The following is a 25,529-nucleotide window of genomic DNA, read 5'->3' on the forward strand; positions in this document are numbered from 1 at the left end:
ACCACAGAACGATGATGTTTTCTTCTCAGCACACAGTGATGTTTCACGTCACACAGGGCCGGACCAAGCCTTTGTGGGGCCCTAAGCCCCTCCCCTACTTTGAGAGAATGAAATCAGCAGCAAAAAAGCTTTTAAATTGGATTCTTTTTATTTTCCCCAACAGTTTTTCAGCAGCTTTGACAGACAAAATACAACTTATTACTCTTTTATATCTTTTTCTTTCACCACAGGCTCTCAGAGGGTTGAGTTCACCAGAAGGGGGCGCTGTGAGGAAAATGATTTTGCAGAGAAACCTCGAGTTATGACGGCCGCACGAGTACACACACACTCAATGTGCTGAGACTTTAAAACCTATAGTCCTTTTTTATTTGCTGTTAAGTTTAATTACCTATTATTATAATTGTTATTATTATTATTATTATTATTATTATAATAAAAATGACTGGAGAGTTTTCCCTCCTGACGTCATCAAAAAGCATGAACAGCAGCAGCAAATGTGGTCAACTCTTGTCCATGAAAAGAAAAACAGACAAAGACACAGTCAGCTTCAGTGTGTGTGTGTGTGAGTGTGTGCGTGTGTGTGTGAGCGTGTGTGTAGTTGTTTTTGTTGCTTTTACAGTGCCTCGGATTTCAAAAGTGCTGCACGTATTTACACGTAGAAAAATAGGAGGGACAGAGACAGGAAGTCCATCCTCGAGTTGTAATGAAATGCTTGTTCTGGCTGACCCACACACACGCGCACACGTGCACACACACACACACGCACACGCACACACTCACACAGAAACACTGCATATCCATTCAAAGTTGTGTAGAAAACTCGTGTACAACAAACACTCGCGTGAATATGAAAGTTTCCGTTTGTGCAAAAACATTCCTGCAAAGATTCGACATTCAGAGTTCTTCTACATTAAGCTCGTCTACAATTATTAGCTGCTCTGGTGTTTTTGTTCTTGTTGATTTAAATTCACTTTGACAGCAGAAATGTGGGCGGGGTTAGGGTTTATTCTTATTCTTATTCTTCCTCTTTCTGAGTTCACACGACGTTCAGAGTCAGACGATCGAACCCCGAGCATCTGAAACTGTAGAGGGCAGCACGATTATTATTAATATTATTATTATTAGAAGAGGAGGAGGAGGAGGAAGAGGAGCAGTGACAGGGAGTAAAACACCAGCAGGAGTCATAACTGACTTGTTTTTTCGACTTTTAGTCACATGATGTGGGACTTGCACTCATGGGCGCCCCCTACAGTTAGAACATGGTACTGTCTGTTATTACTGTGGTCAAATATGTATTCTATTATATGAAGGTGCAGAGTATCATGGGCGTCGCCGTTGATTTGTCACCTCGAGAAGGACATGGCAGGACGTGGTCACACTGGGGGCGTGGCTAAATCCTGGATTCGAACTCTGAGATATGATGGTGAAAAAGCCGTGGTCAGGGTCAGAGGGGGAGCGTCGGTGAAATCAGGCTTCATTTAGTTCATGTCTCCAGATGAACCTCTATGGTATGGTTTCTATGGTAACACAGATGCTGCAGTGATTCCTCTTCTGCTTCCTGTTTGCTCCTCCTGGTCTGTGATTGGTTGGTGTGAGTCAGCCCAGCACACAGGAAATGAGCTCTTTGTCATCGTCACCGCACTCGTCCTGTCCTCTCACTCCAAACATGTGAATCCTCCACCGTCCACAGTGGAAACAAACAAACAAACAAACAAACAAACAAACAAACAAGTAAACACAGGTGTCTGAGAGTCTTCTCTCAGACTCGTTAAAGTCTAAAGTCGTTAAGTGGGAACAAATCCCTTTTCTTGACTTGTTGAATCACTTTGATAAAGCCTCGCTCGCTCGCTGGCTCGCTCGCCGGCGCCCCCCGGTGTCAGTCGTCATGGCTGCAGAGTTTAAGTGCTGTTGACTTTGAGGTTCTTCATGCGGTGAATGAGCGAGTCCTTCTCCATCTGAGCCTCAGCCAGCGCCATCTTAGCTCGAGACAACTCCACCTTCAGACACTCGTTCTCCTCCATCAGCATCTGAGGAGCAGTGAGGAGACGCAGTCATGTGGTTTACTCCTGCTCTGACACCTCCTTCACTACGTTACACAAAACTGTATCATATCACATGAATAATAAATACTATATTATTATTATTGTTATTATTATTATCATCATTATCATTATAAGTATTCATATTGTTATCATTATTATTATTATATAAAGTCATTTTGACAGAATGATGTCAGATCCAGGTTGTTTTTGTGTATTATTTGAGGTCGATCACTCGTGTAGTAACTTTGTGTCTGTGTTTGTGGTGAAAGACACAAACTCACCTTTTCTCTGGCAGATGGACGAGGGCTGGTGGGCGGAGCTTGAGTCTGTGTAGCCTTTGATGTGATGCAGACGACGCCCACAGCCTCAGGGACGGGAGTCAAAGAGTTCAACCCTCCCTGTTGTCTGGGTTTGACCTCTGCGTCCACTGAGAGGAAGAGGAGGAGTTTAGAGAGGTGTGTGTGTGTGTGTGCATGTGCGTGTGTGTGTGCGTGTGCGTGTGCGTGTGTGTTCTTCACCTCCTACAGAGAAAGAGCCGTTGTCTCTTCTGTGGATGACGAGACTGTCCACGTGTAACGTGATGGGAGACGACTCAGAGTCTGGTGGATTGACTTGATCGTCATCCTGAAAGACAACATGTGTGTGTGTGAGCACAGCGGAGGAATGTTTAATTACACATTAAAACATTCTAATTCATTTGTAATGTTTAATGACACAGTAAAACATTCTAATGCCTTTATAATGTTTAATGACACATTAAAACATTCTAATTCATTTGTAATGTTTAATGACACATTAAAACATTGTAATGCCTTTATAATGTTTAATGACACAGTAAAACATTCTAATTCATTTGTAATGTTTAATGACACAGTAAAACATTGTAATGCCATGTTTGAAAATGTTAAAGTAGGTCAAAGAAGCTGCTGCACAGTGAGACACACAGTGAGCTATAACACAAACACGACAAACACGACAAGCTGACAGGAAGCTGAAACGTTCACCTGTAAGTGAATGTGTGTGTCCCTGATGCTGATCTCCATGGGCAGCACCTGCGGCGCAGAGTCGTCCTCCATGAAGTGAGCCAGGTTACGCAGCGTGGACATCAGGAAGCTGGCCTCGTACCCGCGGAGATGCAGCTGCAGGAAACCGTTACGTTCAGCCAGCGGGGAGTGGGCGGCGGCCCGCGGCCCGCTCTCCAGACGCGCCTGGACCTCCGGACTGTGGGAATCACCGAGGGAGGCGGAGCCGAGCTCTGCACCGGCTGTGGACGAGGACAGGGAGGCGGAGCTGAGTACTGACGCAAAACTACTCCGTTTGAAGGATTTCTTTGTTTTATGGAGCAAAGAAATAAACGTTCAAACGATGAATCCATTATCAAAATAGTTTTTTCTTTTAGAAATATGCCTTTAATTATTGAAGCGTTTAGGACGCTGGTGAATCTGGTCTGTGATTGGACGCTCGTTCCTCTGAAGTCCTGAGGTTCTACCATAATGACGAGTATATGAGAGCAAAGCTACATCTCTACATATCACAGTGTACGAGTTACGGTAACGACGAGTACGTTCAAACTACGTCTAAAGACAAATACGCTGCCACAAATATGAATGTTTGGTTTTATTCACCATGTCACATGACTTGTGTTTCTGTTTTACATAATTACATTTTCTATGTTTTCTACAGGAACGTCAGGACAGGGTTAAAAACATTCACAACATGACAGGGAGGGAGCGAGGGAGCGAGGGAGGGAGCAGCCGAGGGAGCAGCCGAGGACTGAGAGACTGAGATAAGACGAGGAGGAAGGAGGAAAGACGGCCTGGAGAGAGGGAGTGACATGAAGGGGAAGGAAAGGTGGACAGGAAGCAAGGGAGGATAATGACAGAGGATTAGTAGGTAAGATGGAGGAGGAGCTGAGGGGAGGACTAAGACAGAAAAGTAAAGGAAAAGAGAGGAGAAGGAGGAGGGATTGTTCTTGAGAGACAGGAGGAGGAGGAGGAGGTGGGGTAGCAAGGGGGTAAAACTGGCATTTCTCTCATTGCCTGAATCACTGGACTGAAACTGCAAAGTCTGCTGCAGTGGAGAGAAAAGAGGGGGAGTCAGAGAGAAACAGGAGACGGGGGGGGGGGGGTGTTAGGAGGAAGATGAGGGGTTAACTTAGTCTGCTCAGATAACTGCACTTCATCTGAATCTGGCTGAAAAGCACACACTTAAAGGTTGTGAGCCTAATGTTGCACATAAAGGAACCACATACACACACACACACTTAGTCATAATGCTTAATAACTTCACAACTAAACACACACTAACCAGTTAATGACTAACTCTAACACTAACCTTAACCATCACAACTAAACACACACTAACCAGTTAATGACTAACTCTAACACTAACCTTAACCATCACAACTAAACACACACTAACCAGTTAATGACTAACTCTAACACTAACCATCACAACTAAACACACACTAACCAGTTAATGATAACCTTAACCATCACAACTAAACACACACTAACCAGTTAATGACTAACTCTAACACTAACCATCACAACTAAACACACACTAACCAGTTAATGATAACCTTAACCATCACAACTAAACACACACTAACCAGTTAATGACTAACTCTAACACTAACCTTAACCATCACAACTAAACACACACTAACCAGTTAATGACTAACTCTAACACTAACCATCACAACTAAACACACACTAACCAGTTAATGACTAACTCTAACACTAACCTTAACCATCACAACTAAACACACATTAACCGGTTAATGATAACCTTAACCATCACAACTAAACACACAACCGTAGATTTGATCTAAAACCTCATTGAAAGCCAACATTAAAGTTTGAACTTTAATGTTGGCTTTCTTTACAGTTGTGAGGAGCTCATAACTAGGGAAGTCCCGATAGAACTTTTTCACTTCCGATACGATACCGATACTGAGTATTGGCCGATACCGATATTGATCCGATACGATATCAGCATGAATCACGGACTGCACCTCGTAGCCTCTGAGTTCAGAGGTTAAAGACAAATGTTTAACCTCTGAAATAGCAGTAGCACACACACGCTGTTGTTGTGATCATGTGATCTACATGCATCCAACACGCGGCGCCCACGTGATCACAACGGGCGCTGCCGGATAGAAGTGCTGGAGCGGAATGGACTGTTGTATCGGAGCGTTTTCATCGGAGATTATAGAGATGCGTTTTTTTGGCTGATATCGGACCGATATCCGATGTCAATATCGGAACGGGACATCTCTACTCAAAACACCATAACAACAATTAGTTTAACCCTAATCCATCTGGACAGACACTAAAAACCTTAACCATAACCAGTTCATAACTAACCTTAGACCTTAACCTAGCCACAACTCAAATCTTAGCCACACACGCGTGTGCACACACGCACAGACAGACACACACACAGACACAGACACACACACAGACAGACACACAGACACAGACACACACTGCAGTGAGCCAAGCATGCATGTTAGCATGTTAACATGTCAGCATGTGACAGATGAAGGTGAACACACAGCAGTTTACCTTGGCTGCTTTGAGCAGGTACTGAACACAGCACACCTGTGGGGAGTTATGGCACATTACATAACAACAAGGAGGTGTGTGTGTGTGTGTGTGTGTGTGTGTGTGTGTGTGTGTGTGTCTGTCTAAGATCAACAGAGAAACATCCTGATGGTCAAAAGCCAACAACTCAACATGGAGTGTGTTCTAAAGACGTCTGATTGAAGTCTTTGTTTTTACCTCATCAACGAGCAGCTGAACTCAAACAGTCTGTTCATTACACAACTACTCAGAAATACGTGGACGTGGGTGGACGTGGGTGGACGTGGGTGGACGTAGGTGGACGTGGGTGGACGTAGGTGGACGTGGGTGGACGTAGGTGGACGTAGGTGGACGTGGTCTTACCAAGGCTGCGGTTGCTGAGGTACTGTCTGAGGCTGACGTTGCCCAGCTGACTGGGTGTGACGTGACCGACCTCCAGAGCCACGGCGGCGCTCTCACCCACCGCCTCCATGCTCACACACACGGACTGCACCTTTAACACCAGCACCGACACCTGGAGGGGACGCGCACACACACACACACACACACAGAGACATTTAGGGACGTTAAAGTCAAAGTAATCCACAATGTCGACAGTTTCTCTCCGTCTTCCTCGTCTTCCTCGTCTTCCTCGTCGTACCATATCTTTGGTGGGCTCGTCGATGCTCTGCGAGGCTGCGCTGACGGTGTCCGGGGACACGCCCCCCTCCTGCTCCTGACCCTCTGTGGCGATGGGTTCACTGACGGTGTCCTTGAAGCCCGAGATGGACATGTCATCTGTACATGAAGACATTAAAAATATGACTTATATGACACAGTTTTATATCAGCACATACTTACTCACTACTCAACCAACAACATGAAAGTCTTCATTCAGATTTCATGCACACTGGTCTTCAAAGTGTCCACGTGTGTGTGTGTGTGTGTGTGTGTGTGTGTGTGTGTGTGTGTGTGCTCCACCTCTCTCCAGCAGGCTGTAGGCGTCTCCATCTTCCATCAGATAACTGTCGATGGAGATGTTGTCGAGCGACTGCAGGGACGGACTCTTCTTCATGTTCTTATAAGACACAGAGAAACTGGACTGGGAGCGGTCACGCATCAGTCGACCACTACGACACAAACACACAAACACACAATCACACAAACACTCTTCATTCTCTTAATTGTGTTTTTTGTGTGGTTAAACTTGTTCCAATATTATCTGTATATGTGCAGATGGTGACCCACAAGTATTTCTGGATTTGAATGCGTGTTGTGAGATCCACAATTTAACAAATCAAAAAAATGTCACTTTAGCTAGATTGAACTTGTAAAACACTGCCACCTGCTGACGAAGGGAGGCATTATTGAGCCATAACTGTGGAAAGAGAGGAACGCGCACACACACACACACGCACGCACGCACGCACACAGCAGTCAGAGGCAGAACAGGAAGTGAATGAGTGAAGTTGTGACGGATGAGAACACACAGGTGTGGTCAGGCGGAACACTCACACAGACGGTGTATCTTTAAGCTCTTATTGTTTTAATTATCTGTCTGATATTTTAAAACTCAAACCCTTATTTTAAATTTCCAATGACCCTCCCCCTCATACGATCAGGTGATTAAACACAGTTTTATTTATGGTGTAAAATGACGACATTAGTGTGGAACACACCTGGATACCGACTGAGGCATCTTCCCAGCTGCAGCCTTGTCTTTGTCGCTCCATTCTCTGCTCAGTGGCTCAGACAGAGGGTCACTCGTCTGTGTTTTAGAGTCCAGTCCAGCACCGATCCCGTCCGCCACGGACAACCCATCCACCATGGCCACACCCCCTTCATTGGAGCTCCACCTCCCTGGCGTCTTAGCTGAAGTCCGTTCCTCCAGCGAGGTTCTGTGATTGGAGTCAGGATGCATAGCAGAGGTGGAGGTGGGGACGAGGGGGGCAGGACCCTGTGTGGCTCCGCCCTCTGGGCCATCGCCACACAACAGCTGATCTACAGTGCATGAACCTTTGGCTGCCGCTCCATCAGAGCCACAGCCTTCATTTCCCTTCTCCTTTTTCTCCGCTCGCTCTCCAGAATCACTTCCAGGCGCCAAAGTTCCCCTGCTCTCTGAAGGCGAGAGCTCGGAGACAGGAGGAGAGCTGGATCCTTCAGGCTGGGGGACAGGCTTCAGGAGCAGGGCCACCTCCGCGCTCTTCAGCAGGAGGCCCAGGCACACGGTGAACGGCTGGTGGTCTGAGGGACACTGGGAAGGAGGAGCTTTTCGTTCTCTTTTGGAACCCATCTCTTCCAAGTCCTGCTGTAGAGTCTGCTGCAGAGCTTTGATGCTGCGCTGAAGCTGCATCAGGAACACATACTGCCTGTGGCTCACCTGCGCACACACACGCACACACACACACACACACACACACACACACACACACACACACACACACACACACACACACACACACACACACACACACACACACACACACACACACACACACACACACACACACACACACACACACACACTCATGAAGGTTCAGACTCAAGAGCTCGACAGGCAGCACACTTTGGTTCCGTTAGTACCCTCCCACTTTCCACAACAGTAAATAATAAGACAGATTTGAATGCTTATGATAAACCTGATCCAGTAATAAATGATCTAAGAGCTCATTAACTAGACAGTCGGTAAATGACATGCTCAATTTGGCTTTTGGACAATTATTAATCATCACACCATTAATGTTTATCATCAACAGCTGCTGGCAGTGAGTGTTGTTTAAACCTGAGAGTGCTGGATAAAAACCAGGACACAGAATCACTCACTAATGCTCACATTAATGATATAAATATCAATATCATCCATGTTAAGTATATATGTGTGTGTATATATATATACACACACACACACATATATGTATGTAAAAAAGGAGTCCTACCTGAGCACTTAAATGCTTCTGCACGTGCACCAACACATGCACATCTGCATCTTTATTTGATGACAAAGAGGAGGAGGAGGAGGAGGAGGAAGGAGGAGGCAGAGTGTCCCGTGTGAGCGGTGCATGGAGTCCATTAGTAGGTGGTGTTGCATCATCAGTGCTGTGAGATGTTGCCGTTGCATCATCAGAACTGTAAAACTCCTTCAGTAAGCGTTTCCTCTGCTGGCGAGCGACAGCCTCTGCTGATGTACTCCTGCACAGACCTGATCCAGCAGCACCTCCCAGCTTCTCCTGGTGCTGGATGAGCTTGGATGGCTGACAGGCCCACACGGTGAGAGGGAAGGAGTCCACAAAAGGCTGAGGCCGCCCTTTGCCTCCACGGGTGCCTTCGTAGTCCACCCAGAACTGGGCAAAGTGCAGCGCCCAAAGGTCAGTCGCAGCCGGCATCTTCAGGGCGTCCGCGCCCATCGTCGGCACCGCGAGGCCCCGGTAAACGTCATGGAGCTTGGCGTCCTGTTCGTGAGCGTGGCGGTGAAAGACGGGGTGGAGGAGGGTGACGGACGAAGAGGAGCGAGGGAAAGAGGCGAAAAAGGAAGAGAAGAAGGGCTCCTCTTCAAACGCCTGCAGCAGCGCCTCCAGGTGTGCACGCGTGCAGTTGGCAGGGTGACGCGTGTTCGTGGCCACCATTTCTGAAGTCTGCACTGAGACGGAGCGCGGCAGGTCGGGAGGACACGAGGCGTCAGGGTCTGTGGGGATCACCAGCTGATGACGACAACAACAACAACAACAGGACACAGTTTAACAAAAAATGTTTTTAAATCTGGTGGTGTGCGTGTGCGTGTGTGTGTGCACGTGTGTGTGCGTGCATGTGTGCGTGTGTGCGCGCGTCACCTTGAGCATGAGGCCGTCGACCTTGATGTCGACGTGCTCGTCGGGTTTCTGTGAGTCGTTGAGCTTGTAAAGCTCCATGAACTGCTCCAGACTCTGCCGCAGGTCCAGGGCAAACAGGTTGAGCCACACCAGGCTGCGAGGGTCCAGGACGAGCTGCAGGGCGTTGAGCTGGGCGTACAGGTTAGGACACGGGACTGGAGCAGCAGGACAGAAGACAGTGATTAGAAACCAGTGTTTGAATAATGTATTATTATTAAAATGATTTCTCCTTCAGAGCAGCAGAAAAATCAATGTCCTCAGTCAAACAGCTGAATGGATGAGAATAAAGATTCACTGTGTAACACAGAAGTCGTACTGGGAGAGTCTTTTCCATCAGGGTAGTAATACTCTGTGAACTCCACGTGGACGGCTGGCATCTCTGGAGGAAGGTACAAGGACTTCTTGTTACAGGAAATCATAGTTTTGGGGCTGGAGCGAGGCTGGTCTGCTGTCGACACCTGCAACGGCAACACCAGTCAGATTAACACTCAGTTACAGGAGGTGTGTGTGTGTGTGTGTGTGTGTGTGCGTGTGACCTGGTAGATGCTGAAGTCAGCAATCCTGAGAACAAAGGAGCTGGACATGAGCTGGGTCTTGAGTGTTTGAGGAGCAGGTGGAGGAGTGAAGGAACTGGTGGACGAGGTGTTAATTTTACCTGCAGGGAAAAAAGCAAAGGAAGGATAAAATGAAAAAAGAAGAAGAAGAAGGAGACGAACAGAGTCCAGTGTGAAAGGTGTGTATCACCGCACGCACACACACGCCGCGGTACCTGGCTCTAGGCACCAGCAGCACTGGGCTGAAGGCTGAGTTTGTCCATCTGCCTCTCTAAGCCCTACTGCTGCTCCTGTTCTCTCCTCATTTCCTAGAGGCCCATAAACATCGTCCCTAAGGGACACTGGAGGACAAAAAACCCACAGGGACGACATGAACGCTGGTGTGAGGCTGCATTTCCACCAGGACACACGCACGCACACGCGCACGCACACACGCACACACACGCACGCACACACTGTATCTTGTGATTACCGTGCTGCGGGGAACCATGAGCAGCCCCCGGCTGATCTCGAGCTGCCGTCTTTAACATGTCCACTTTGGACTTGAACTCATGGAGAAGGTTCCGTGCCCAGCCCTCTCTGGTTTTGGTGGCTTCACTGTAGTGCATCCAGTGCACGCAGCTTTCACCTGCACACAGTGCACACACAGTGCACACAAAGATGGCAGCACATACATGAGCAGACACTCACAGAGGCTTCTCTAAAGGAAGCTTCTGGTTGGTCTTCACAAACAGCACAGGGTCAAAATACCTGCTCTGTGGAAAGGGTAATAGTCCAGAGTGATGGAGCTGAAGGAGAGCTGCATGGCTCCTCCCGTTATCCTTTTGTTGACCACTGTCAAACAGAAGAAAAGACGCATTAAAAAAAACAGCGTCTGTGCTGTGTGTGTGTGTGTGCGTGCGTGTGTGTGTTAGTGTGTGCGTGCGTGTGTGGGACCTTTGTCCTTTGCGTGGATATCGTCACAGATGTGCAGGTCCAGATTCCTGATCTGCAGATGATGAGACGTTTCACAGACGTCGTAGGCGCTGAAAAGCTTGGCCATCGTCGCGCTCTGGTCAGAGGCGGCGGACGCCTGCTGCGTTCGCACCTGCTGGGCTGAAGGTGGCGCCGGTGACACCTCATCAACACAGAACGCAGTAAAAGAATCAATTCAACTATAACCAGTGTTTTTATAGTTGATGTACAAAGCTAACAATCTGTCAGCTGGTTTGTGCAGTAGTCAATTCATCCAGCAGATGGCACCAAATTACAGAAGATCCAGTGAGCACTGAGCAGCGAGTCAGCACTGATGGAATCTGTGAATGAGCTGAATGTGATTTTATGACCAGAATAAAACTCAAAGTAGGGGACAAAGGACGGGAGAGGAATGTGAGGATATACATGAATGTATAATTCATCATGTCATATTTCTACATGGTTTCATTCAGGAGAGATTATCTTTGGTTGGTTTGATTATTTATTGACTGGTCTACAGCGTGTGTGGTGGAGAGGGAGGGACAGTGACGATGCTGTGACGATGCTGTGATGATGCTGCATGTGTCACCTGGTCCTCTGTGGCCATGCTCTTCCTCTGCTGAGCAGACTTCTCCATGGACTCGCTGAGGGACTTGGCATACTGCACCATGGCTTTGAGCTGGGAGTCAGTCAGCACCCACAGCAGGTCGTCCAGGATCAGAATCAGCTTGGAGGCCACCACGTTACAGTCTTTTATCTGCGCCGACACAAACGGTGTGTTATGCAGGTGGAGGAGCTGGAGACCAACACATAACAAACTCTAACTGTATCTGCGTTAGAAGCATTTCTTTCATTGTGTCATCTGGAGATGACGGAATAATCATCTGCTTATCACAGGATAAAGAATGTAGGTATTATAATGTCTGCTCCTGATAATGACATTCATTAAATATCATTTATCTCGCTATTCCACGAGAAGCACGATCACTGAAGTGTCATCTGCTGCTGCTGCACGTGTGTGCGTGTGCGTGTGCGTGTGTGTGTGCGTGTGTGTCTCTTGTGCAGCCTGTGAAGACAAACTGAGGGATTATTTTCTCCGCAGACATCAGGATGTTACTCTCATAATTCTGACCCGTCTCTTGAGCGTGACTCGTATCCTGGACTGGTTGGTGATGAGGCGGATGGGAGCGCTCAGCATGTCGTGCTCGGCGCTCTGGATGGCGTCGGCCTCGATGCGGATCATCTGCCAACTGATCTCCTTAAACGTCAGCATCTGCAGCAAACAAACGGGACCGAGGAGAAGAAGAAGAAGAAGAAGAAGAAGAAGAAGAAGAAGAAGAAGAAACATGAAAAACACACAGGAGTTGATGGTTTACTTCAACATAAGTAGAAAAGACAAACCTCTCCCCTCTGAGGGTCCTGGATGCGGGTGAAGCGCAGGTCGCTGATGCTCCAGCTGGTGTTGACGCTGTAGACCTGCAGCTGGGAGAGCTCAAAGGAGGCGTTGAAGGCCTTGGCACTGATCCTGATCACTATGGAGTTGATCGACAGCGAAATCCCCTCCACCACTTTTTCAGCAAAGCCGTATTCACTGTCGATGGTTGGACACGTAAAGAGATGTCAACAAGTGCTTAGCAACAGGTGACATCATTGCTCGTGTGCACTGTGAGCAGATCTCTCCTCACTGAATCACAGCGCTCACCTTTGTCCTGATGCTGTTGCTATGGGAGACGGACCATTGGGGGGGCGGGGCTCATCACAGGTGCTCATCTCCATCACTACTTTATCCAGGGTCTGAAACAGTGAACACATATGTATGTGATCTATGACTCAGTGTTTGAGGTGACTCTGTCCTCATTACTTTATGAAACTCTTCATCATCTTTACTTCAAAGTTGATTTATTCATGGGTTAAAAGTGTGTTACCAGTGAGATCGGGTGAGTCTTCAACTTTGTCCATGGTATCTGTGAATAAAGGAAACAGAGTTTAAACTTGAACTCAAATCCGTTTATTCTTCATCAAAATGCAAACTTCATCACAAGTCAGTCTCTCGTCTCACAAAATGAATTTAAAGCAAATGAACGGCACGTGATTCACTCAAGTTAAAACCACAGGAAAAGAAGCTCAGAGACACAAGAGGATTTTGAGTGACAGGCAGTCGTTCCACAGGTTTTTACACATGTTCTCATTCTTCTTATTAAATGATGATGATTAAATGACACGTTTCATTCACCTGCCTCCACCGTGGAGATACTATGAGCTACCAGTAGGGGGTGTAAGTTCATGTCTTTCACGTTACAGAATCCTTTATTTACATCAGTTTACAAACTAGTGACTATGACAAGAGACGCATCACCTGCTGCTACAGATCTGTTGTTTTATGAACTCAATTCAAAAAAAGGGAATTTGTTCTTTTGTGTAAAACAAAGAGGAGAGAGTGTCGCGTTGAACTCGTCTGCAACAGGAAGACACAAAAGATGAGATGAGGAAGTGAGATACACATCTGTTCCATTTCACCTGTTTAACAGTAACAGTGACATTCACCAGCTCTGTCTGAGGCACACACACACACACACGACAACACCTGCAACATGACATCACTATTACACACACACACACACAGTTCATGTAAGTGAGGCTAATGTTTCATATAATATAAATAAACATGAATAAAAAGCTAAAACAAGAGCCGCAGTCTGTGACGGACAGGTGCACAAATCAACGTTAAAGCCTCAGAAAAGAAAGTGAAGGAGGAAAAAGTCCAGTCATGGACGTCACTCAGCTCCAGTCACTGTTTCCAGGGTGTGTCACACACTGACAACCACGACTACAGCAGGCAGGAGTGTGTGTGTGTGTGTGTGTGTGTGTGTGTGTGTGTGTGTGGGTGTGTGTGGTGCAAAGACTCAGTAGGTGTTGGAGCAACAACATTTTAAATATTTAAATAAAGTAAGACAAGCACTATAAACCAAAATATTCATTCAAAACCAAAATCCAGGACACGTCTGCTGGAGCAGTAACGTGACACTGGTTTGGATTCAGTGGGTCAGTCACATGACGTGAAAGATACAGAATAAAACTGGTCATTTTTAATATTTAAGTTTGTCTATTTGAACATAAACAGAGGACGATTACACGTTGTTTCCTGAATGAAAAGCATAAAAACTAGCTGTCCCTTATCTAAAATACTTCCCTTATCTCTGTACTATGGTTTTAAAACAGCAATAAAGAAAGTGCCTCATGGAGGCGATGACACCTTCTCGTATTATTATGCTTTTAAATCAACTGTTTTTGTGGTGAATGATACTTCATTCTTATGTCTGTTATAAATCAAATGAATTCTCACCAATCAATCTTTAGTAACATGTGCAAATGTCATCAATATGGTTTATGCTGTGATGGACAGGTCTGTCTTTGTCTCTCTCTGTCAGCTGGGATTGGCCCCAGCAGCCCTGTGACCCTCGTGAGCAGGATAAAGGGATAAATAATGGATGGATGCTTATGAGCTCACCCGGATGGCGGCCTTGTTGCATTCCACACGGTTGATGGCCAGCCATGTGGGCAGGTCCAGCAGGTTCTGAAGAACCTCCTCATCCAGCTCCAGGTTGGTGAGCTGGCCCTCCCCCTTCAGCGTGCTGAGGTTGATCTTGTCTGGCGACAGGTTCTTGGCAAACCTGCGAGACACAGATGGAGAAGAGCAGTTTTGTGCCTGGAGATATTTAGAGAATCATGTTTTATCGGTTTATCCACAATAGTCATTTTGGAACAATCTTTACTTAACCAACCACAACATTCACTTCTTTTCATAATATGCTGCCAAAATAAGTTGGTTACTTGTTGCTTTTGACTGCTGTACACAGTCGAATGTATTTTTTCTTTGTGCCCTGGAGTTGTTCACTTTGTTTCCATGGTTACAGGTTAATCTGATAACAATAACATGGAGCAGAGCGGCTCAAGGTGCAGAGGGATTGAGATTTCAAAATGAAAATGGCTCCTGAGCTACAATGAAGAGAAATTTAATGGCAGAGACAAAGAGCCGCCCAGGATTATACTATATACATATTATATATCCAGATTGTAAATACAGAGTGATTCTGTGTGTGTGTTTAGTCCATTTCACCTTAGTTTGAGCAAACAGCCTTAAACATACAATCTCTGTGCCCATGACCTACACTTGGTTAATAGTTAGCAGAAGTTTAGTGCGTCTGACACACACCAGATCAGTGAGACACAGAATAGACACGTTTACATTGGGGAAGTGGTCAAAGCGGAGTTTTAACCTCCAGACCACAGTGTTCTGGTTACTGTCCAGCAGCACTGCAGCAATTTCATCATATCTCTGGATCGCTGAAGGAGCACTGAAGGAGCACTGAACGAGCACTGAAGGAGCACTGAACGAGCACTGAAGGAGCACTGAAGGAGCACTGAAGGAGCACTGAATGTCATTTGTTTCTTTATCTAAAGCAGTGCTTCAAAGACACACAATGACTTTCACATACAGGACAACTAAAACATAAATGTTTAACTAATGGAGAGGACGGCACATACGACTGGACTCTGATTGACGGCTGGTCTCAGATGAAGCTTGTGAACTTTAACTTTAACATTCACATTCCTGTGGGTGAATGTGAACAGGTTAGCTCCTACACATTACTGCTGATCATGGTTTACTTTTCTTATTCTCTTTAAAACAAACTGTGAGTATCAGCGACGACACATGACCTGAACTTCTACACTGACGCCACAACAAAGCTTTCCTCTGCACTAAAGACTTCCTCTGCAGTACATGACGGGAATGTGCATGTGTGTGTGCATGTGTGTGTGTGTGTGTGTGTGTGTGTGTGTGTGTCAAAGCAGCAGCGTGTCTATCAGTCACTGCAGAAGCTCAGGTTCAATTTCAATTTCACAAAAAAACTTTATTTGTCCACAGGGGGAAATTCAAAGGAGCTGAGTTCTGTTGAGTTAAAATAAGAGTCAAATAAACGTGAATAACGCGAGTAAAACACAGCAGTTATACAGTAGATCAGTAGATATTAAAGCTTTGATGTGCTTGATTATAGAAAGAATGGTTAATAATCTGATAAAGACGACATCAACACCCACATTCTGAATTATTCACAATGTCAATTTACTGTTGCTCTGGTGAGTTGAGTTTGATGCTTCTTTAATTCATGATTCAGCAGAAGTAACACAAAAACAAACACAAATAATAATAATACTACTGCTGCTGCTGCTGCTGCTGCTGCTGGAGTGTCTGAGCCGTGTGACCAGTGAAATATTCATCCCTGATCAAGTATCAGTCAAGCAGCCAGTAAACTCCACTGTGAGCGTGCACTGGGCCACGTCTCACGTCTTCCTCTCGTCGTCTTCCAAAGTCATAAAACACGGCAACACTCTAATCAAGCCATAGAAGTCTAATATCAAAAGTAGCCAGCTAAATGACACCCATGCAGATCTCACTAAGTATTAGTGAGAACATCAGCATGAGGCAGAGTATTAGGTTCACACACCGTCATCCATCTCCTTTATTTCCACGCTCACCAGACCAAAGCAGGCGCATCGAGAGATGATGAAGAGCTCAGCCTGACATTCCTCTCACGTCTTCTTACCGACTAAATGAAAGGTTTAACGTGACAGCACCAGTTTGTTGTTGCTCAAACCTGATTTTATTTTGACATATTTAAAGCAATAATTGGAAGGATTTCTAGAAAAGTTTCATCTGCAGACAGAGGCTGTGCTGAGGTCACATGTCTGCCATCTTTTGAATGCTCTGCAGATAATAACAACACAACTACCTTTCACGCCTGGTCGCTGTTTTTAGGTTGCTTTGCAGCATAGGCAGTTGTTGCTGGTGCTGGGTCAGAGTTTGAAAGAGTCAATTATTAAATAGATTATTTGGTTATAGATGAAAACAAGCAGTGTGATTTTTCAGCTTCTTAAATGTGAATATTTGCTGGTTTCATGGCGCTGTTTGACAAAGGAATCCTTCAAACGTGTTTATGACCCTCTCGTAACGACGCTCTTCCTAACACACCATGTTGTCCTGAGTTAATGTACGTATGGGAAACAAAGCCTAGCAAAGGCTTAGAGGTTCCAGCTCCATCTCAGATCGATGAAATGATGAAATGATAATTGATCAACGATGCCACCACAGCTTAAGTCAAAAACATACATTATCCTCACAGTTTGACCACAATCAGCTTGAAGACTGAAGAGCCGACTTTAATCCAACAAACACAGAGACTCTGAGTTCTATTTCCTGTTCCCTGACGGTGAATTCTTGGCGCAACCTGATGACATCAGCCGCCAGAGAGAGAGAGAGATGAGAGAGAGATGAGAGAGAGATGAGAGAGAGATGAGCCTGAGGGAGGACGACAGTGACTCAGATAAAAGCAACACAATGAAATTTAGAGGAAACTAAATGAACATTTGATTGATTCTAAAGAAAAGTAGCCTCAGGACACAGGAGGAGACGAGGAATGTAGTTTTCCAGAGGACGAAAAGTGATGTGGGTTGTTAGCACAATGTTAGCACATTGTTTCCTGCCAGCAGACTTGGCCTGACAACATTTAAATGAGCCTTTAACACTGTCATCAGTCTGGAGAAAGCAACTTCTCCCTTCTCCTCCAAATGAATGGACATCCAGACTCTTTATTCAGTTAGAAACTGACGAGTAAAAGCAACAGAAACAGAAACTGCTGCTGACTCTCAATGGTAGAATAAGACAATCAACACATGACACTCAGCCATTTAAATAAGTAACATGTTCTATTTTATTCTATTTCTGATCTACACCACAGTCTAGAATATACCCCGTCTCAGGTGATAAACAGGGTGATGCTCACTCGCTCTTCTACAGATGAATATTTTTCATTCAGAAAATGTTGCTAATTTGTTTTAGTTGTGATGAAACTGAACAATGTGTTATCCATTCATTCTTCCTTCTCTCATAACTTCCGTATCTGTGGTGCATATATTACCACAATGTGGCGGCAGCAGCATGTGTGTTTGCAGAAGTGATGACATTTATGAGGTTTCTTGAATGCATCTTCAAGTTTTGGGACCAACAGAAGTAATGAATTGTTACATGTGGGACAAGTTAAAGAGAACGAGCAAATGTTTTGTATCATTTCAGATTTTTATCAACATGGAAAAGTTCTTTTGGGAACCCTAAAAAAAACCTATAAATATTCACGTTAGAAAAACGATGATGTCATAACCCCGCCTCTCTTGCACTTTAATTCATTTTTACTGTTTGTTGTCGTCTTCTACGTCTTGTGTCTTTTTCGCTTGATGAAAAATGCTTTTCTTTCCTTTCATCATTCTTCTCCAACTCTTCTATTTGGTTTAAAATAATAATTAAAAAAAACACAAAAATGGAATTAAACATGGGTTCACAAAGCTGCACGATCTATACGAACAAAAAGAACAAACTGGTCTGACGTGTTCTTTTGTGCTTCAGGAATCACCGCAGGTTTAAACTGGACTCATGTTGCAGCTCTTCAAAGTGTTTTCTTGTAAAGATGTTTGGTATATGTGTATATGTGTATATGTGTGACACACAACCACTTAACCTTAGATTTACTACGTTACTTTCCAGCCTACATAAACACAAACTCCTCCAGCTGCATCAACAGGGACAACAATCCAACAACAATCCAACAACACACAGGTGTCACAGAGAAATGTGTCCTGGGATATTTAGAACCCTCAGGATACGTGAAAAGGTTGGAAAACAATACAAGACCCCTCGTTATGTGGAAGCAGAGGATGTCAAGGCCTAAAGAGGCCCTGTCCAAATGTCACTCTGTCTGTCTGTCTGTCTGTCTGTCTCACACTCACACACAGGACAGCTTCACAGTGATTAGACACCCACAGCACTGCACTCACTGAGTCATGACTCATCACGCCATAATAGCAGCGAGCAGGAGAGTTCACATCACTACAGCGCATCATCAGCATCATCATCATCATCCTGGAAAAGTCAGGTTCATGATGACGAAGAGAAGAACACGCTCACGCTCACGCTCACGCTCACACTCACTCACACACACACACACACACACACACACACACACTCACACACTCTCACACACTCTCACACTCACACTGTTGCTGTAGGAGAGTGAATAGCTCCACAACAATCGTGGCTTAACAACCCGTAGACTGCAGTGTGGGCAGCGTTCACATTTGAATCAATACAGTCTTCACCTCACTCAGTACAAATGTACTTTAAACTGAGAAAATGAGTGTTCACTTCTCAGCGACTGAGAAAACATAAATCACAACGTACGTCAGATAGTACAATTAAAAAAGAAGAATAACAATAACCAACATCTGGCAGTTATTTATAATTTACTGCATGTTAAAATAGTGTTTTATGGTTTATTGAGAAAAAACCCTGTGGTTGTACATGAACACCTGATTTTAAAATAACATTTGTTATTGCGTAATCGCAGTGATGCGATACGCTCGTGTTAAAGGGTTCAGTACAAGTATTTGTCGAGGGATCAGTTTGTCAATCTATAATGTTGTGCATTATTAAATCATATACAAGGGTAAAAGCAACAGTGACAGAATGAATAGTGAATCCTCCGCAGGAGTCTTGGTGACTGAGGCCACGGTGTCAGCAGCCTGACCATGAGCCTAATCTTCCAGGCCAAGACCTCGTCAAGTGCTAATCTTTTCATTGCTGCTCATTAGTCTTTGCTCGTCGTACACTCTGTTCATCCCACGTGACTCCATGTCAATTCTAACGCTGCCTGCAATTAGCAAGAGTGCCGTGTTCATATGACACTAACGAGCCGCAAATTACTGATCACTCTTTGGATGACTTTTCCACAAATGAGTAGACATCATTCTACTGCTTATTTCCATCATTAAAGATCCCAGAGTCCAGAAGTGCCGATTAACGCTGCATTTGTGTGTGTATCTGCGTCATGACCTCGTGTTTCATTTGTGTGTTTATCATCTCGGTAACCACGACGTTATCCAAGCTGCAGGCGTCCTGCAGCAGTCTTTCACTGTCACAGTGTCACTGACTCTGGGTCAGACTCTGGATCAGACTCTGGGTCAGACTCTGGGTCAGACTCTGGATCAGACTCTGGGTCAGACTCTGGGTCAGACTCTGGATCAGACTCTGGATCAGACTCTGGATCAGACTCTGGATCAGACTCTGGATCAAATGTGTAAGGGATTACCACATTACTCAATGTGTTGATCATTGCCTTTCCAGAGGGGGAGCTGAGGGTCTGAGAGCTGACGTGCCAATGACGTCACTTCCAGGTAACTGGCCAATCACAAGACAGTGGGAAAGCTCTGGTTGGCTGGCCAATCACAAGACAGTCCGTGTTCTGTGGGTGTGGTTTTGGTCTGAAACAGCGCGGCTGACGAGAGCGTCAGTGATGAGACATTTACATCGGCTCGTTTGTAGCAACGAGGACGTTTTTGAGGATAAAAACCACTTCATGTTTGTAAGTACACCTCCATATCTCACAGAGAAGATAGAGATAGGACCATGCTAAGGCCTCATTAACTCATCTGCTACAACTATTGTGTTGTACAATCTGTACATGAACCACTGTGTATATAATGTAAGGAAGATGATAAATAATAATAAAATAATAACACAACTAAATCAACCCGAGCAAAGACTGGACCAAGGACCAATCCAAACAATAAAGCCAAGATTAGTGTAGGAGGGTGAAAGGAAGCGCTCTCACTGCTCTAACATCCCATCATTCACACAACAGATCATTGAACGACACAAGCATGAGAAACATGTCTCGTCTGGGAGAACAGAGTGAATGTGACAGAGCACGTCCAGCACTGTTCAGCACTTTGTCATCCATCTGTCTCTCTCTGTGTGTGTCTCTGTGTGTCTCTGTGTGTCTCTCTGTGTGTCTGTGTGTCTCTGTGTGTCTCTGTGTGTCTCTCTGTGTGTCTGTGTGTGTCTGTGTGTAATAGGATATTGCACTGACTGGCTCAGCACCAAGGTCCTGTCAATGATGTAAACCTGTGCGTAACTCACACGCACACACATCAACACACACACACCTTGTTATGGACTCACCCACAGTGTTCAAACACTTCATCACTACACTCTGTAGTAAAACACATGTAATCAACTCAGCTTGGTCTTGATATTCACAAATGCATTGTTACGCATGCAAACACACACACACACACGCACACACACACACACACGAACCATCCCTGAATCAAACAGAACAGTCTAAAAGAAGTTTCAGTTAGTTAGTTTAGGTTGACTATAATAACCTTGGTTCACTGTCAGCGAGTCTTCTATGTCATGAATGCATCGTTACACTTGTTTTAGTCGCAGCAGCAGCAGCAGCAGCAGCAGCAGCAGCAGCAGCAGCAGCAGCAGACAAACTGTGATCAGAGATTTTATCAGGAAGACACACACTGGTGTGTGTGTGTGTGTGTGTGTGTGTGTGTGGGTGCATGGACGCTACACTGACATGACATGATGACACCAATAACAGAAACTGTAGCTATGTAAGCACGCCAGTGCTGTCTGTGTGTGTGTGTGTGTGTGTGTGTGTGTGTGTGCAAACTATTACGCCTGACCAGGGATGGAACTGTTTTATTATTAGAATTTAAAAATGCAGTCTTATTTCCACCAGCAAATGTCCAGAAACCAAAATGATCCTGTTTTTAATGATTTCTTTGTTATATGGAGCAAAGAAACCAGAAAATATTCACATTTATTTTATAAAGGTGAACTATCAGATAGCAACAATACGACATTCTGGTTTTGCTCCGCCTCTTTTCCTGAACCATGCACAAGCATCATCTAAACATCTGTATCAGCACTCAAACAACACAGTGGACATGTGCTGCTTTAAACATGACATCAGGACGCTGACAGACACGCGTCAGACGGACCAATCAGGACCAATCAAACAGGAAATGACATCACTACTCCTCTGGTCATTTCCTGTCGACGCTGATGCTAACGCTGCTGCAGCACATATGCATCGCCTCAACACACACACACACACACACACACACACCCACACACACCCACGACTTAAGTGTACGAGGACAATGAAGGGCACGTCGCCCATGAGGCGGAGTGTGTGTGTGTGTGTGTGTGTGTGTGTGTGTGTGTGTGTGTGTGTGTGTTTGCAGCCAATGCAGATTCCTCTCTGTGACACCGTGTGTGACCAGTGTGAAGGACAAAGGAATCCAAAGAAAGCGAGTGAGGTATAAAGCAGTGAGGCACAAATGAGGCAGCAATTAGACACACAAACCAGTTTCCCTTCATACTGATGAGTCATCTGTGACACTGTACCACATCAATACTCATCATTGGGGATTATTAACAATGAAATGAGTGAAGTATAAACATAAAACAACCTGCTGCATGTTTTAAGTTCTCCGCCGGGAACAAAACAGGAACGTACTCCATGTGAAGTCTTTTGAAGGATGGTGGAAAAGAATAAATAATGCATGTAAAGCACACAGAGCTGAACGCTGCACGTAACAGCAGGACAACAACACGCAGCCAGCGGCAGGACCATCAACAAGACCCTCAACAAATATCACCGACAACAGTGACATCAACCGAGACACATGTGTTGAAATAGGCCACTAAAGTAGATTTAGTAAGGGACCGTCACCAAATAATAGAGAAGTAACAGAGAACAAAGCACGGGGAAGAAGATTAGTCCAGTGACTTTTTAAATCTGACTAACCCTAACCCACGACAGACTGCAGTGACCCACATGTCCACATGTCCACATGTCCAGGAGTAACATGAGAGGACATTTGGCAAATCAACACCACAGGTGTGAGGAAAACAGCACGAGAAGTCAAGAGATCACACAACAGGCATTGGTGATTGAGTCAGTATATGTAGTATTTAGTATAAAATGCCGCTCAGTAACATCATCCTCTGGTCAAACATGATCACCAGCTAAAGTTAGACCACATCCCAGGCAGTGAGAGTGAACCTCGGGGCTGGTGGAGTTCACAGCAGTTGGCATGGCCGCCTTCTTCTGTAGAACCACTCAAATCTACGAGCTCCCCAGACCTTCACAGACCTTCACTTGCCAAACACTTTGTCACGGACACTCACACATTTTATTTTCCACATGAGGGTTGCGGAGGAGCTGGAGCCAAACCCAGCTGACATAGGACGAAAAGGACGGGACAAAAGGACGGGACAGGTCGCTCGTCCATCACAGGGCCAACACATCCAGACAGATGATCCAAAATGGGAAAGAAAGACAATTCAAGTGTCTTTGAACATTGTGCTTTTTGTTCAGAGTTTCAAAGAAACTGCTGAAAAACTGGCATTTGTTTTTGTCCACAAATCAAAATGATTCCGTTTCCATGATTTCTTTGTTTTATGGAGCAAGAAATATTTCACATTTAAGAAGCCGAGTCATCAAAAACCGATGAATCGATTATCAAAATAGTTTACATTTAGTAATTGATATATAGTCGATTCATCGAGTATAATAAATAATCAAAATATAATAAATATCATAACATCGTATCAGAGATGAAATCACAACAATAGATGATATCGTCACTTATATTATTGCATAGTGAGATTATGGGATGGATAAATCCACATAGGTGTTGCGTTTAGGTGCTGAACCTTGAGATCACCGTGTGAACAAACAAGTGATTTCATCATTCATTTCTTTTATTGCTTAATCATAAACTGTAATCACGTCTGTGTTAATGATTTACTGAGCTGTAAAACAGAGAGTTTATGACTGTGAGGAGATTAACAGTCAACAATCTGCTGAGATTGTGGACGTGAACAATCTGACTCGACCGGTACAACCTGCCCATTAGCCCGGCAGCTAACACCGACGCTAGCGGCCACGTCTCAGGTCGAGGAGCGCTGCGTGACACAAAACACGCACCTGACAGTTCGACACACGTGAAGAGTGTGCGCTTAGTTTACGAAATAATAAATATGAAGCGTTTTTACACGCGTACACCCGTGTTTGTGGGTCTTTTTAAGAAGCTAACTAGCGCTCCGTCCTCTCGGTGTCAGTTGAAGCTAACAAACCGCTGACCTGGACAGATGCTTCAGGATCTGCTTCTTGATGAGCCCGGCCATGGTGCTCCGCAAAGCCCACAGATCCGCAGCCTCTGGCGGGTGTCTGGAGCTGTTAGCCTCGCAGCTAGCTGTTCCCCCCCGCGCTCGAGGTATCCACACACGGCTCAAACAGTGATCCCCGTGTCGCTGCTCATGTTGACGCTGCTCATGTTGACGCTGCTCCCGCCTCAGTCTCTGCTAGACGACCACGATGATGATGATGATGGAGGAGGAAGAGGAAGCGACACCGGAGGACGAAAGGGCGGCATTTCAGGCGGAGACAGCGCGTGTTAACGTTAGGCCACTGAACGCAGATAAACTAGTGACTAGACTTCTCCACACACACACACACACAGCGAACACCTGGACAGCGTCGCGAGCCTCAGCGTCTGTTGTCACGGCGGCGTCATGACGCGTTCACGGTCTGCTTGGAAATCCTCAAACTTCAGAGACATCAAAACAAAGAAGGGAAAACCGTTATTACAACAACCATGAACCAGACGTATTATCATTATTATTATCATAATTATCATCATCATCATCATCATCATCATGATTATCGTTATTGTCACAGAAAAAGGTCCATAGCACAAACACCTAAAAATACCTAACACGTGCTGTACACACACACACACACACACACAGAAAACCATAGACACTGATAAATGATGTGTAATTTATTAGATATCAAATCAACATAACATGTATACTCTTATTCTAGATATATAAATAATATATATATAAACGTTTAAACAAACACACTATTTGACTCTTTTATTATCTGAACAAGAGTATCTTAATATTTTATCACAATAGAAAATATTTATGATAGAGATAGACAGACAGACAGATAGATATTAATAAAATGTACATTTGATTTGACCAAAAGTCAATGAATAATGTGCATTTTATAAAGTAAGTAGTCAAGATACAGTGGAAATTAAATAAATCACAACCGTTATACATGTATTTATTGTAAAATATGGTACATTGTCACGCTGCTTACCAAGGTTACTTTATGTGCTCTTATAGTGACATCTAGTGGTGAATGTGAGGCTGCACAAGACAAACAAAGACAAGGCTGATTTGATTTTTTTCTTGCAAAGTAAAATAATAATTTATGAGGCTAGAGTTACAGAAAACCACTTGGTTATGGTTATAATGAATGATTTTACTACAATGTATGTGACTTATATTTCCGTTATTCATTTAGGTGTTTGAGCAGCAGCAGCAGTAACAGCAGCAACAGCAGCAGCAGCAGCATCAGCAGCATCAGCAGCAGCAGTAACAGCAGCAGGCTGAAGCTGCCACGTATGTAGGAAAGGAGGAGCAAAGTGTGGAAAGGAAAGAGTGAAGCCTCCCTGTTCTGCTGCTCTGACTCACAAAGAACGCTCACAGACATTCTGCGGAAATGTCTTAAATAAAAAGATGAATACAAAGAAGTTAAATAAGCTTGAGAATAGTGT

General features: G+C 44.8%; 1 protein-coding gene across 3 annotated transcripts; it reads right to left on the bottom strand.

Moving 5' to 3' along the window:
• Positions 1-129: 129 nt before the first annotated feature.
• Positions 130-24,463, bottom strand: bltp3b (bridge-like lipid transfer protein family member 3B). Of its 3 annotated transcripts, none has more exons than XM_058624869.1 (23): positions 24,041-24,463; positions 14,491-14,653; positions 12,908-12,946; positions 12,685-12,776; positions 12,384-12,573; positions 12,115-12,255; positions 11,572-11,739; positions 10,965-11,145; positions 10,779-10,862; positions 10,501-10,656; positions 10,011-10,129; positions 9,791-9,932; positions 9,436-9,629; positions 8,545-9,306; positions 7,288-7,988; positions 6,590-6,738; positions 6,270-6,406; positions 5,993-6,143; positions 5,612-5,647; positions 3,047-3,306; positions 2,561-2,666; positions 2,324-2,469; positions 130-2,027 (listed from the first exon to the last, which is right to left on the bottom strand). In XM_058624869.1, exons 1-23 carry the CDS (start codon positions 24,082-24,084, stop codon positions 1,899-1,901), a joined length of 4,290 nt encoding a protein of 1,429 aa, XP_058480852.1. In that variant the 5' UTR covers positions 24,085-24,463; the 3' UTR covers positions 130-1,898. The 3 variants fall into 3 exon arrangements, with proteins under 3 accessions (XP_058480852.1, XP_058480854.1, XP_058480853.1); XM_058624871.1 differs by lacking the exon at positions 24,041-24,463 and adding an exon at positions 23,083-23,406; XM_058624870.1 differs by lacking the exon at positions 5,612-5,647.
• Between the last annotated feature and the right edge of the window lie 1,066 nt (positions 24,464-25,529).

This window comes from Solea solea, chromosome 3 (assembly GCF_958295425.1).
Source record: "Solea solea chromosome 3, fSolSol10.1, whole genome shotgun sequence".
Taxonomy (NCBI): Eukaryota; Metazoa; Chordata; class Actinopteri; order Pleuronectiformes; family Soleidae; genus Solea; species Solea solea.